Here is a 13,039-nt window from a genome sequence, read left to right as displayed (position 1 = left end):
GGCAATTCTACTGTAGCTGTGCCCGGCTTCACCACCAGCCTGGACAAAGCCGGCTCCGTTCACAATGGTTGCTGTGTTATGTAATTCTGCCCTCCATGTATTTGTCCCTTCGGAATGTTCTGTTTGGTCGATGGTTGTGTCCGGCGTGCTCCCTGCTGACATTGGCTGTTGTTGTCTGGTGTTGCTATGCGATGTGCTGTATCTATCTGACTGTCCATCTCCCTGACCTCGCACTCTGTTCTTTCATCTCATTGATACCTCTTCTCATACTCTGCCCTACCATGTGAAAGAATCCCACCACGATGCAGTCTCACCATCTCGAATCCCTGTACACCGGACACACTCTCTACAACTGAAGAGGCGGTCTGGTCTACCTTTAGTTCTCTTATCTTCCCATCCCTCCATCCTCCGAAGCTAAACGAATTGCGTGCCCAATGCCTCGTCGCATCCACCTCTCTAGCTCTCGCGTTCCGTTCGACTGATGGATCCCTGGGCCGCATTCTCTCCCTTCCCGAGCTCTAGCTCTTCTAGCCCGCCCCGATGGACGGAAGTATCTCGTACCTGGTTCCCTGACATTCACACGGGCCACCTGGCGCCCCTGTCAGAATCTTTCCCTTGCGATTGCGATATCTACAATTGTACCATCGTGGCTGACAAAGTCGGCGTTTATTATCCCTATACCGTGCGCTGTACCCTTTTTTTCCGGTCCCTCTTCACCTCCGCGCCATCCACCGTTCACCATCAACCTTGAGATCTGGTCTCTATCGACTCATACACTCGGACTCCCTCCTCAAAGTCGTCCCGTCTTCTATTGTCTTTTGTGCGACAAATCTATGGCGTCATGTCATTAACATCTGGCCCTGGCACCACAGAGTGGCGAATTTTGTATCGGCTTTACGATCGTTGACTTCAGTCACTTCAGCCAACGGCCAAAACAACCAGCACCAACTACCAGAGTATTAGAACCCTCATCACCAACCTCAGAGGGAAGACTCGCCATCATTGCAGTCATCTTCACTTCGACAAACGCACATCATAACTTTGTGATTTTTGTTTTCGGATTCCCATACGGCAAGGCTACACCTCGTCGCGATCCTCACCGGAACCATTATCCTGGGGCGTGAGAGACCCGAGTCACCAGAAGACATACAACGTCCTCGTACTCGTCTCGTTCCGACAGCTCCCAAACATATCACCATGGCGTACTCTCAGAGATGTTCGCTCCCCACGCCGTTAACCCCGTCCATGCCGCTGTCCGGTTCGATCACGGAACAGATCGAGTCCTTGCCCATAACACCACCCGAGATCTCCGAGCCATTCTACGACCACAACTTTGTTGCCGACAGCAAAACCATCAAGAAGGCTCTCCACGTCCTGGCGACCGAGAGACTCGCATTGTCCCATCTCGAAGACCTGTATAGCAACTCCGCCGAACTGCAGGCTTTTCTGCTCCAAGCCATCCGTCAGATCATCCAGTCCGAGACCCGTCACGGCAAGACCATCTTCACGGGGGTGGGCAAGTCGGGCCACATCGCGAAGAAACTCGTCGCTACTTTTGTGTCCCTGGGCATCCACGCCGTCTTCTTGCACCCGATTGAAGCCCTCCACGGGGACCTGGGCGTCGTCCGACCTAACGACACGGTCATCATGGTGACTTTCTCCGGCAAGACTCCCGAACTCCTGTCTCTCATTCCTCACATCGACCCTTCGATCCCCCTGATCGTCATGTCCGGCCACCTTTCCGAACAGAGCTGCGTGATCCTCCGCCACCCCACGCGCGCAAACTCCAGAAACATCCTGATCCCGACCGTGATCCACGAATCCGAAACGGCGTCGTTTGGCGTGTCGGCGCCCACGACGTCTACGACCATTACGCTCGCCATCGGAGACAGTCTCGCCCTCGCCGTCGCCGACGACCTCCACTCTGCAGCCGGCCTGCAGACACCTGCCATCTTCGCCGCAAACCACCCCGGCGGTGCCATCGGCCAACAAGCCGGCGCGCACATGAGCAAGCCGGGCCACCAACATACCAGCACCGCTACGACTGCCGCCGCCGCCGCCGCCGCCGCCGCCGTTGCTGGTGGTGTTGGTGTTGGTGCTGGCACTTCCGACCCCATGGCCATCGCGCAACTTGGACCCGCGCTCGATCCCGAACCGCGCATGTCCGACATCGCAACGATCGTCTCGCACATCCCCATCGCGACGCCACGTCCAGGATACAAGGACCTAATGTGCTTCGACGTGCTCCTGGCCGCCGTGCGCTCACCGAAAGGGTTCGTGAGGACGTCGCCGCACCACATGATCGGCCCGCGCCGCATCCAGAACCTCCCGAGCACCGAAGTGGGCGTCGCTGATCTGACGGACGCCTTCGGCGGCGTCGTGATCGAGAAGACGGACTGGATCTCCGTGCTGGGCTCGACGACCGTCGACGAGTGTCGACGGTGGATTCACCAGATGCGCAACGAGGGATGCGGAAGGGGCAGAGAGTTCCTGCGCAGGGGCACCCTGTTGGGCATCGTCGACGGGAATAACGAAGTCACGGGGATTGTGGAAATAGAAGAAATGATGGGCGAGGAGTTTTGATTGTTATTGACGACTGGGTTATTCATGATTTCAATTTCTTTCTTGGTATTCTTGATTTGACTCTTCTTTTCTTCTTGAGCGTTTCTTTTCTCATCAACTTTTACCTTTTCTGCTTTTTCATTCTTCTATCCTTTCCCTTTTCTTTTTGTTTGTCTCGTTACTGTTGTCATTGGTGCAGGACCAAAAAAAATATACAAAATGACAAAAGATGAGGAAAATGGACAACAAGAAAAGAACGAAAAGAACGAAAAGAAAAGTCCAATCACTACAAGTGATGAGGTCTCTACTCTTGAGGAGAGATATCATGTTCGTGGGACTGAGGTAATTGGTTTGCTGAGGATATACTTCTCTCTGAAGAAGATTTCTATCATCGTCGTCGTCATCAACATCACCATCATCATCATCGGTATCTTTATCACCATCAACAACACCATCATCAAAATCAACATTAACATTTTCGGCATGACCATCAGACCATCATCACTCCCATCATCGGCATGACCATCAGTATCACCATCATCATCATCGTCATCATCATCATCATCATCATCATCATCATCATCATCATCATCATCGACATCATCATCATCATCATGACGACTTTTACTACATTAGAGACCAATACAATTCCTTAGATACGTACCTGTACTCGTATGACTGACTGGACGAGTACAACCACCACGATAGACAATGATCAAGATAGAACGAGAACAGACAATGCAATGGCAACAGATCACACCAGATCAGATCATAGACTACTACTAGTTCACGTAACAGGACAGTCAGTGCAAGGATAATAGCCAGGGTCAATTTCTGAAAGGAGAAAAGACGAAGAAACGTGCTTGTGTGGTTGATGAAGCAATTAGGGTATCATATTTACTTGGCCAAGGCCGTCTGGGAGACATGAAGAGCACACTCGTATAGGATTGTAGGTGACAAACAACGACGACGACGACTTCTACTCTCTCTTCTTTTCTTTTCGACTCGTTACTTTTTATGGTTCATGAATACCAGTCATCAACGTCGTCATCGTCATCATCATCGTCGCCGTCGTCGTCTCCTTCTTTCTTCTGCACCTTTCCTGAATCTTGCTCCTGCTCCTGCTCTCGCTTGTCACCTACGACGGCATTCTCACTCTCCATATTCCCATTCACACCCTCCACCTCCACCTCTTCTCGAGAACCGGTCAAGGGACCGTCTTCTTCTTGATATCCTGTATCCGCATCCACACCCGCACCGGTCCCTGCTCGTGCTCGTGATTGTGCCTGCACCGCCGCCGCTTGTCTCAATGCATCCCTCTTCTCTCGCAACTTGCGGACCCGCTCTTCCATCTCTTCCATCACCTCGAACTCTTCTTCCAGTCGTCGCTCTTCGTCTTCTTTCTCGTCGTCCGCCGCCGACTCGAGTCGGCGCTGCTTCTCCTCGTCCGATTGCTGCTTTAGTTGCTCCGCTGTCACGGGCGCCGCCGTGATCGTGGCCGACGAGTAGTAATTGACCGGTACTTGTCCTTGTGCTTGTGATGCTGAGGTTGTCGACTCCGCCGCGGCCGCGAGCGGTGCTACTTCTCGTTCAAAGGCCGCCCATTCATCTTCATCCACGGTTGCAATGGGGCCGTTGGTGTGGGTCGTGGCGGTGGTTCTGCCGGGTTCTTCCTCTTCTTCTGCCTCCTTCTGCGCCGGTGTAGTATCCAATCTGGCCTCCCTTTGCCGTTGCTGTTGCGATGCCGGCATTGTAGACTGTTTCTTGACAACTGAAGTTCCGCTGGTTGAACTTGAACTTGTACCTGTACTTCCACCCGCACTAGTGTTCTCTGTGACAAGACTCTCCGGACGTGATTTGGCCTTTTTTCTCGTCTCGATTTCGGTATCGTCTCGTTCATCATCTTGACTCTCGTCCACGTCCTGGATTTTGCGTTTTGTACCTTTTGTACTCTCCTGTCCTTGCCCCTGCCCTTGCCCTTGAGACTGCGCATGTCCCTGTGCATGTGCCTGTGCCTGGACTTGTGACTGAGCGTGAGCGTTCTTCCTGTGATTCGCGCTCTTGAGGTGTCCTTCCCAGAGAGCCTCGGACTTCACATTCATATTGCATATCGTGCATATCAACATGCCGGACTTTGTGTATGTGTGGTGAGGGTGTGTGATGCGGCGGGACTGCCGCTCGGCCGCAAGAAGGGCACGAACATCGGCCATTGCGTTGTGTTCTACAATCGAGAGAGGTAATGAATGGCTCAGAAAAGGAAGAAGGGAGAGAACGTCAAATTTACTTCAACGTATACACATGTGGACGCGCCTCACGAGCTGAAACGCTTGTACTCCGCAACAACCTCTGAAGCGAGATCTTGCAGGCCTGTCGATTGTTACAGTTGTGCTTGTTCTGAGGAATGACGACGATCACGTGTGCCAGCTTTTTTTCGGCACGGACTGTGATGACTAATCGATGATTGCAGCCTTGCAGCCTCGTAACGACACAGGTTTACACAGCCTTGCAGTAGAACGGCGTCATTTGATTTCCTGGTAGGTTCCAAAATCCGCGCCATTTTAAACTTGCCTTGGATCAACTTCCCGCTTGGCAAGCTTCAGGTGAGGAGGCGTCGACTCATTTCCCGCATCTCTAATGGCCTTTCGCCTTTCCCCGTCGTGATTTCCAAACAATTCTTTCTGGCCATTTTCCCGCAGGCCTTTTTCGAACACTATCCAGGAGAGTCCTCGACTCTTTCTTACATCGCTAGCAGTTAGTCTTATCAAGCTCCAAAAAACCGCACCCGGGTGCCGGTTGGCGCATACATCACTGGTCTCGTGAACGTCTCCCCCCGCGACTGGTTGTAGATCGCGATTAGAACGTGATTTGTGACGAGATCCCACTTTCTGCGCGTCCTGTAGACCTGCGCGACATCATATATCCATCACACAGTCATGGCTGGTAAGCGTTGTCACATCCATTTGCCGCGCGTTGCGCAGGCGTCCTCGAAAAACCCCCTCACTGACATGCAACCAGACGAACCCCGGCGATCAGGTCGCGCTACCAAAGGACAATACACCAAAGACCGCGACATCCAAGAAGATGCTCCAAAGAAGAAAGGAAAGGAGAAGGCCTCCAAAGCCAAAGCTGTCGAGGAGGAGGAACCCGAAGAGACAATCCGATGCATTTGCGGAACATACGAAGAGGAAGAAGACGTGCCTCGAGCTATGATCTGTTGCGACAAGTGTGCAGCATGGCAACATAACAGTTGTATGGGTCTCGCAGAAGATTACGAGGCTGAAACATACTTCTGCGAGCAATGCAGGCCTGAAGATCACAAGGACCTTCTGGCTGCCATAGCACGGGGAGAAAAGCCGTGGGAGGAAGCCCTGAGGAAATTCGAGGAAAAGACAAAGAAGAAAGGCAAGAAGGGCCGTAAGTCTGGTGCCGGCCGTGCCAGTGAGGTCCCGTCGGTCGCTAGTCAAGAGGTTAAGGATCAGACACCGCAGCCATCTTCGACTGGACAGAAGCGCAAGCTCGAAGACTCTCCCGTTGTACCTGAAGTCAAAGTAAGTCGGATACAGGACTTTCATAGATCCTATCTAACCCATCGGCAGAACAAGAAAGCCAGAGGCACACCCGTCGCGGACACTAACACTAACGGTACAAAATCCGCGACCCCGGCCTCAAGGCCGAGCGAGACTCCTTCGAGACGGGTTTCCAAGACCGAGTATCCCGTCCCCTCCGACGTCAAAGAGCTTGACAATGTGAGAAAGCAGGCTGCAACAACCCTGATCAAGTTGGTAGAGCAACAGATTAAGGAAGCCACAAAACAAGGCGAATACAACCTGCCGAGCGGATCAAGCGCTCAAAATGTCGCAAACCAGATGGGTCTCAACCTGGAAGCCGCACTGTATCACATTCATGCAGGTGGCAGCGGAGAGCCGAACGAAGCATACAAGGCTCAGCTGCGCTCGATCCCGTTCAATCTCAAAAAGAACCACGCTCTTGCAGTCCAATTACTCAATGGCGACATTACCCCCCAAGAACTTGCTGGCATGGATCCAAAAGACATGGCGAGCGAGGAACAGAAGAAGAAAGATGCAGCTACCATGAAGGAGCTGGAGAAACAACACACCATCGTTGAGGAACAAGGCCCTCGGATTCGACGTACACATAAAGGGGAGGAGTATGTGGACGAATCAAGACAGGTAGCTGCTGAATCCGAATCATCAAATGCACCCGCCCGGCGACCCAGTGCCATGGAGCCTGCAGAGGGAGACGCTCATAGTCCAGACGTCAAGAGTCCTTCGGACATCGCAGATCGACCAAAACCGACAGTCGATACTAAGCGCCAATCTTCAGCCAACTTTGACATCGCCAAAGTATGGTCCAACGTACAAGGCTCTCCAGATACCGATGGCCAACGCTTCGGTGAACTACCTCAAGAGTCTCCTGGTGTAGCCGTCCGAGAGCCAGTCGGACCAGGCGCCAAAGCCGACGCGGACATCGATGCGCTGCTCAAAGATGAGGAGGCCGAATCGCCGCCTTATTCTCCACAAGAGACTGCTGCGGCAGACGGCACGGTGTGGCGAGGAAATATCAACGGTGGTAATCTTGGCCGTTTCCATGCGATTGCAAAGTATGCAGCAGGCGCGACACCTGAGAGTGATACCTTACGCATGACGTACGATGATATCTTACCTGCGGACATCACTATTGGTGGCCGCATCCAACCAAGCAAGGCGGATGAATACCTCTGCGGTCTCGAATACAGCAACACTTCAGACCTCGTCATAGTCTATATGCCGGAACCCCAGAACTCACCCGATCAACAAGAGTTTGATAAGTTGTTCCGTTATTTCAAAACGAAAGAACGATTCGGTGTGTGTGTCCAGCAGCAGACGCCTGCCATCAAAGATATCTACCTCATCCCACTTAACAAAGGTCAAGAGCTGCCTACGTTCGTCAAGAAACTCGAGACCGACTTCCCCGACCCGGCACAAGAACGGATGTTGCTTGTGCCGATCGTTATTAAGAACAGCGAGTTGCCTCATATGAAGGGAGTGAACCACGATGGATCTGTTGACAGTCCCTTGACAAGAGGTCCTGCAGTTGCGCAGACCCCGATTACTCCACACGAGGGCAGTTTCGAGTCACAGCATGCTTCGGCTGCTGCATACAGTCAATCGCCTGCTCCGGCTGGCCAGTATGGTACAAACGGTGTGCCAAATCAATCCTTTGCGCCACAAGGAGCGCCGTACCCGGGATACGGACAACAACAACCGCCGCCACCTCAGCTACCACAATCGCCTGCCATGGCTAATGCACAGAAAATCCTAGGTCCAATGGCCGGGAGCCCAGCTGTCGTTCAGTTGTGTGCTCAGGCTCCCAATGCGGGAGAGATGGAGTTCAAGATCATCAAGGAATGTATTGAGAGGAACCCCGAAGCGGCTAATCGGCTGGATGTCCTTACAACGATGTTGCAGGAGACCAGTGTCGCTGCTGGTGGCTCAGGCGGTTCGATTTGACGTGGAAAAAGGGTCATCTATGGAAGGGAACCTTGAGCATGTCCTGGGCGTGCACTTGCAATAGCGGATGGAAGAGGAGTTGGATACGCGAAAGAGATTTGTATCGGGCTTTTGTGTACGCGGAGATACCCCCCCTTTTGCGGTCTGAGATGGAGAGGTGTTATTGCTGTTGCTGTTTGCCGCTCTTCACTACGGACCAGACGCAACGCGAAGTGTTCTAACAAACACGGCAAATCTCATGCATTTTGCGGCAGTGTACCAATATTGGAACGGTTAACTGCGTGAAAACGTCTGGACTTGCGTACCTAGAAGTCAAAAGTTCGCGCTTTCGTCTTCTATCCCTAGGTAGTAAATAGTGCTGGAGTAAACAGGGTTGTTAGGTCTCTAGGTCTCCGTGGAGACAGACCTATCCAATCACCTCTTGACTCCAACATACATACCTGCCTATAGGTACGCGAGCCCATGATGGAATGACATGCTCAAGACACGGTGTCTCTAGACCAGGCAGGACGGAGGGAGGGATGAGAGGTGAAAATGGCGTTGGATCGGGCTGGCTGGCTTGCTCTCTCACATACGCTTTATCATGGTGTTTGGGATCGGTTTGGGATCGGTTTGGGTTCGAGGACGTTCTGTAAGTAGTGTAGACGTTCCTATGGGCCTATTTAGCAAGTAGGAAGAGAATGTCGAAAGCGGTGTGCGTTCATCGTGTGTACCCACGGCACCTCGGGAGGTATTCATTCGTCTGCGGTTCTGGACCGAGTACGGTAACTAGCTCCCTGCCCTAAATCTACATGGATGAATTTTATATTGGACGCAACTTTCGCTTTGACCGGCATTGATAATTGATGCGTTCCCGGAATCTGCATTTTCGATACTCGCGCGTACCTGAGGTGTCTTAGGGCCCTACGTCAGGTACCTGGGGTGAGTACAGTGTGCGTAGGTACTGGTAGTACAGGTAACGTACTGCGCGGGTAGATACTACTTCAACTATTGCATAGGTAGAGACACGACACTTGGGTGCACGTAGGTACTGTACTGCGTGTACGTCTCTCTATTCCATTGACACGCAGAGTGAGCGGTAGTCACGTCTCCAGGAACGTCTTGACAAGCTCGTCTCTCCGCCCTTGGTCGAGCGTATAGAATCGGACGTCTCGCAGTATAGCGTCAGGCAATCCATCGATACTCGTCCGAGACCCCTGTTTGAGACTGGCTTTGTCCACGCTCTTGAGAAGACCGACAAGGTCCTTTTTCCGGTCGCCGTCACTGGTCTTCAGCTTGGCCACCAGTTCGCGGTACAGCTTCTCGCGGTCCTTCTCTGTCAAAGCGCCGTCACGCATCTCGTGATCCTTTCTAAACTTGCGCTTGAACTCGGGCCAGTATAGCTTGGGAGTGGCGTGTCTGTGCAGGAAGCGTAGGTACTCGACGCGGGCGTCCCGTGGTTTGGCCGTCGACGCTTCGGTCTTTTTGCGCTCCTGGATCTCGGCAATGCGGTCTTTGGACCACGACGCGAAAGCGTCTCGGCGGGACGCGGTGTTTGGCAGAGCGACCCAGCGGTCATCTTCGACGACGGCCATGTCGTCGATCAGCTTTTCGAATGTCGAGTAGGGCGAGATGCCGCTGTCGTCGAGGAGGGACCGGAACAGAGCGATCTTGTCAATGTCTGTGAGTGGCAGGCCTTCGTCTTCTTCTTGATCTTCGTCACCTTCGTTTTGGTACCCGCCCGCGTCGGGGTTGGAGTATGTATCGTCGCCAGGGTAGTCGTCTTCCATTGCCGCGAGTTGCCATGCTATGTCGTCTTCGTTGAATTCTACAGGCCCGGACGGTGGCGGTGGTGTCGCGGACAACCGTAGACGTTTCGCGTGCGCCTCGTCCTCGTCGTCCGTCACCTCGACTTCTTCGTACGAGTCACTGTTGTAGTCTTCTGGCGCCGATGGTGGTGCCGCCGGGGCTGCTTCGGCGGATTGCCCCTGTGCTTGTTCTTGTCGACCTGGACTTGTAGAACGCGCTTGGGACGACGAGTCTTGCCTCTGCGTACCCCGAGACTCGGCAGGCTGCTCTTCGGCTTTCTTTTTCGCTTCCCATTCTTTCCTGTCCATTTCAATCACGGCCATCATCACGTCCTGTGGAAACTTCCATAGACTTTGCTTTGTTTCTGTGTTGTGGACGAACCGTCGCCCTAGTTTGGTCTTCACAAGTACCCATGGAAAACAATCCGGTATGGGTGCTTTCGACTTCGGCCTGTCTCCCTGGTTCCCTCGTCGACGGGAATGGTCTTGGTAGCTCTTCCCACCAGTGAAATGGCCCGGACCTGGTGCGTTGTTCCTTTGAAACTCCTCCATCGCTTGCATGGACGCGCGCATGACATGATCGGGCTCGGTGGCTCCATAGTCAATTTGCAAAGGCTCCTCCGACGGTGCTGTCGGGCGTGTGTAGGTCGATTGTTTCGTCCCTGCATTGTAATAGTATGTGTGCCCTGTCGGGGCTTTGTGTTCGGTCCAGCCCGGTGGAAGAGGAGACTGCGCTGGTGCCGGAGCCGCAGAGCGGTATGTAGTTTTGAGCATGTTGACTGTCCACTCCACAAGCGAGACCACGTTTATGTCCTGCAGGGAATGATGCGTGGAGGGTTGACTTGCGAGGGCGATAGAGAAACAAAAAGTCCGAGCAAGCGTTGGGTGGTTGATGATTCTGCCACCGCCTTTGAGCCGCAGCCTCGTCGTCAAGCGTTCAGCCTTGCGCAGCTGATCGACATCCCATTGGCTGGGCAAATGGACGCGTGAGGCTTCCGTGCCTGCTGCGAGTCCATACTACACACTGGCTGCGTCCATAAGTTCATACCGTCGTCAACCATTTTCGCCCTTCGCCTCGATCCACACAGTGTACACAACCATCTTCTCTCAACTCTCAGCACCAAGCGAACATCATGGCGCGCAGATATGATTCAAGAGTAGGCCACAAAACACAGCAGCTGCACCATTGAACAACTCTAACCATGGTGAAATAGACTACAATCTTCTCCCCCGAAGGCCGATTATACCAGGTCGAATACGCCCTTGAAGCCATTTCGCACGCAGGCACAGCTCTAGGAATATTAGCAAAGGATGGAATCGTCCTCGCCGCTGAACGAAAAGTGACGAGCAAACTGCTTGAGCAGGATACGTCTGCGGAGAAACTGTACATCTTGAATGAGTATGCCTCAATGCAATGGAGCTAGCCCATGAGGACAAATATGCTGACTCCCCGGGCCTTAGCAACATGATATGTGCTGTAGCGGGCATGACTGCCGATGCAAACATCCTGATCAACTACGCTCGACAAGCTGCACAACGCTATCTCCTAACCTACAACGAAGACATCCCCTGCGAACAGCTCGTACGACGGCTGTGTGATCTCAAACAAGGCTACACACAGCACGGCGGTCTACGGCCGTTTGGTGTCTCTTTCATCTATGCCGGTTGGGATCCTCAACGTCAATTCCAATTGTATCAAAGCAATCCTTCCGGAAACTACGGTGGATGGAAGGCTACGAGTGTGGGAGCCAACAACGCAAGCGCACAGTCGCTGCTGAAACAAGATTACAAGGAAGAATGTGATCTGAAAGAGGCATGTGGAATGGCGGTCAAGGTACTAAGCAAGACGATGGATTCGACAAAATTGAGCAGCGAGAAGAGTGAGTTGTCACGCTAATAGTTCTGTGGGAGGATAGAGTGAGCTAACCTTGTGGTCAGTTGAATTTGCTACAGTCGGGAAGACGGCAGACGGCAAGATCTACCATCATCTGTGGTCGAGCGAAGAGATCATGACTCTTCTGAAAGAGCACGACCTTGCTAAGGAGGAGGAGGCCGAGACAGGCTAGACTCAAGCCTCCGTCCTGAGGGAGTCTCAAAGCGTGCTTCTTGTTGTGACATGAAGAGAGTCAAACAGGTCAAACGCGAGCTGTATAATTCTAGACCGGGCGAAAAGAAAACAATGGCATAGCACTGGCGTTCACGGCCGCGAGGAAAGGCAACCACAATAAATCGCCGCAAATGATGTTGGTGTTGGTGTGCTCAACGATGTTTTTGGAGTTTGAGAGAGTTGCTTTCTCCCCCTACCAACTTCGGTACCGATCTGCCAAAGTCCATCTGTTTCGTTTCATTTCGTTGAGTTGTGTCAATGTTCGTGACGACAACTGACTGGTTTCAAGATGGACTACACAAGCGGCGGTGCCTAGGCGGAGTGTCGTCCTCTCCGCCAGCAGTGTATCTGAAGCCGATCTGTGAGTGAGTGTCACGCATTCCATGTCAACAAGATGCACCTAGTTACGATGTAGGTATATAAGCACCAAAATATCTTACACAGCATGGCCTGCGCGATAAACCAAACAGGTAGAAGGACCTCCCTCGGCCACCACGGAAAGCTATCACACAAAGCGCGAGGTTTTGCAAGGGCAAATGTGGAGCTGAATGCCTTTCGACTGCCGTTGGTATATTCCGTACAGATACGTTGATGAATGTGGGCCACAATACGGACATGAAAGGTAGAACCATGCACGGCCAAATCCATGCGCCTTTGTCAGCGACGGAAGCTATAGTTACTTGGAGGACAGCTGATGGCTTGGATGAATGCTGTTCGCCATGCACAGGTATCTACGATGTTCTGCTGAAGCTACTACTAGTATTTGGATCGATCCCAGTTCGCCGATATTGGTGTGCGGAACTTCACCCATACATAGGATATCTTTGTCACATCGACCAGAGCGCTGCGGGGATGAGAGCTTAGAACCTCAGGATAGTAGTCAGCAGCACATACAACTTGTACAAGGGCGAGTGGTCGCCCTCTCCCTACCTCCCTACCTCCCTACCTCCCTACCTACCTACCTACCTACCTACTGTTACTCTTGAATCTCTGCTCCTACAAGTGCGCAGCTTGTCATGCACCCCGCTTGCAATTCAACCTCTCCACGGGCCTCCACATTGCCGTGTTGAGGC

At 52.7% G+C, this 13,039-nt stretch overlaps 6 protein-coding genes across 6 annotated transcripts; 4 read left to right on the top strand and 2 right to left on the bottom strand.

Annotated features, from left to right (window-relative positions):
* Window positions 1–1,197: 1,197 nt before the first annotated feature.
* PV08_05838 (uncharacterized protein) lies at window positions 1,198–2,583 on the top strand (the record flags this gene model as incomplete). The annotated part of the gene is made up of 1 exon (XM_016380177.1): window positions 1,198–2,583. One exon carries the CDS (start codon window positions 1,198–1,200, stop codon window positions 2,581–2,583), a length of 1,386 nt encoding a protein of 461 aa, XP_016236004.1.
* Window positions 2,584–2,781: 198 nt separating this feature from the next.
* Window positions 2,782–3,084, top strand: PV08_05837 (uncharacterized protein; the record flags this gene model as incomplete). The annotated part of the gene is made up of 1 exon (XM_016380176.1): window positions 2,782–3,084. The coding sequence occupies one exon, from the start codon at window positions 2,782–2,784 to the stop codon at window positions 3,082–3,084; it is 303 nt and encodes a 100-aa protein (XP_016236003.1).
* A 500-nt stretch (window positions 3,085–3,584) lies between these two features.
* PV08_05836 (uncharacterized protein) lies at window positions 3,585–4,772 on the bottom strand (the record flags this gene model as incomplete). The annotated part of the gene is made up of 1 exon (XM_016380175.1): window positions 3,585–4,772. One exon carries the CDS (start codon window positions 4,770–4,772, stop codon window positions 3,585–3,587), a length of 1,188 nt encoding a protein of 395 aa, XP_016236002.1.
* A 723-nt stretch (window positions 4,773–5,495) lies between these two features.
* PV08_05835 (uncharacterized protein) lies at window positions 5,496–8,072 on the top strand (the record flags this gene model as incomplete). The annotated part of the gene is made up of 1 exon (XM_016380174.1): window positions 5,496–8,072. One exon carries the CDS (start codon window positions 5,496–5,498, stop codon window positions 8,070–8,072), a length of 2,577 nt encoding a protein of 858 aa, XP_016236001.1.
* A 1,082-nt stretch (window positions 8,073–9,154) lies between these two features.
* Window positions 9,155–10,633, bottom strand: PV08_05834 (uncharacterized protein; the record flags this gene model as incomplete). The annotated part of the gene is made up of 1 exon (XM_016380173.1): window positions 9,155–10,633. One exon carries the CDS (start codon window positions 10,631–10,633, stop codon window positions 9,155–9,157), a length of 1,479 nt encoding a protein of 492 aa, XP_016236000.1.
* Window positions 10,634–10,992: 359 nt separating this feature from the next.
* Window positions 10,993–11,925, top strand: PV08_05833 (uncharacterized protein; the record flags this gene model as incomplete). Its single annotated transcript, XM_016380172.1, has 4 exons — window positions 10,993–11,016; window positions 11,074–11,258; window positions 11,321–11,739; window positions 11,798–11,925. The coding sequence occupies 4 exons, from the start codon at window positions 10,993–10,995 to the stop codon at window positions 11,923–11,925; spliced, it is 756 nt and encodes a 251-aa protein (XP_016235999.1).
* Between the last annotated feature and the right edge of the window lie 1,114 nt (window positions 11,926–13,039).

The sequence above is a fragment of the Exophiala spinifera genome (genome assembly GCF_000836115.1).
Source record: "Exophiala spinifera strain CBS 89968 unplaced genomic scaffold supercont1.4, whole genome shotgun sequence".
In the NCBI taxonomy this organism is placed as follows: domain Eukaryota; kingdom Fungi; phylum Ascomycota; class Eurotiomycetes; order Chaetothyriales; family Herpotrichiellaceae; genus Exophiala; species Exophiala spinifera.
This window is presented reverse-complemented; position numbering and strand designations above follow the sequence as displayed.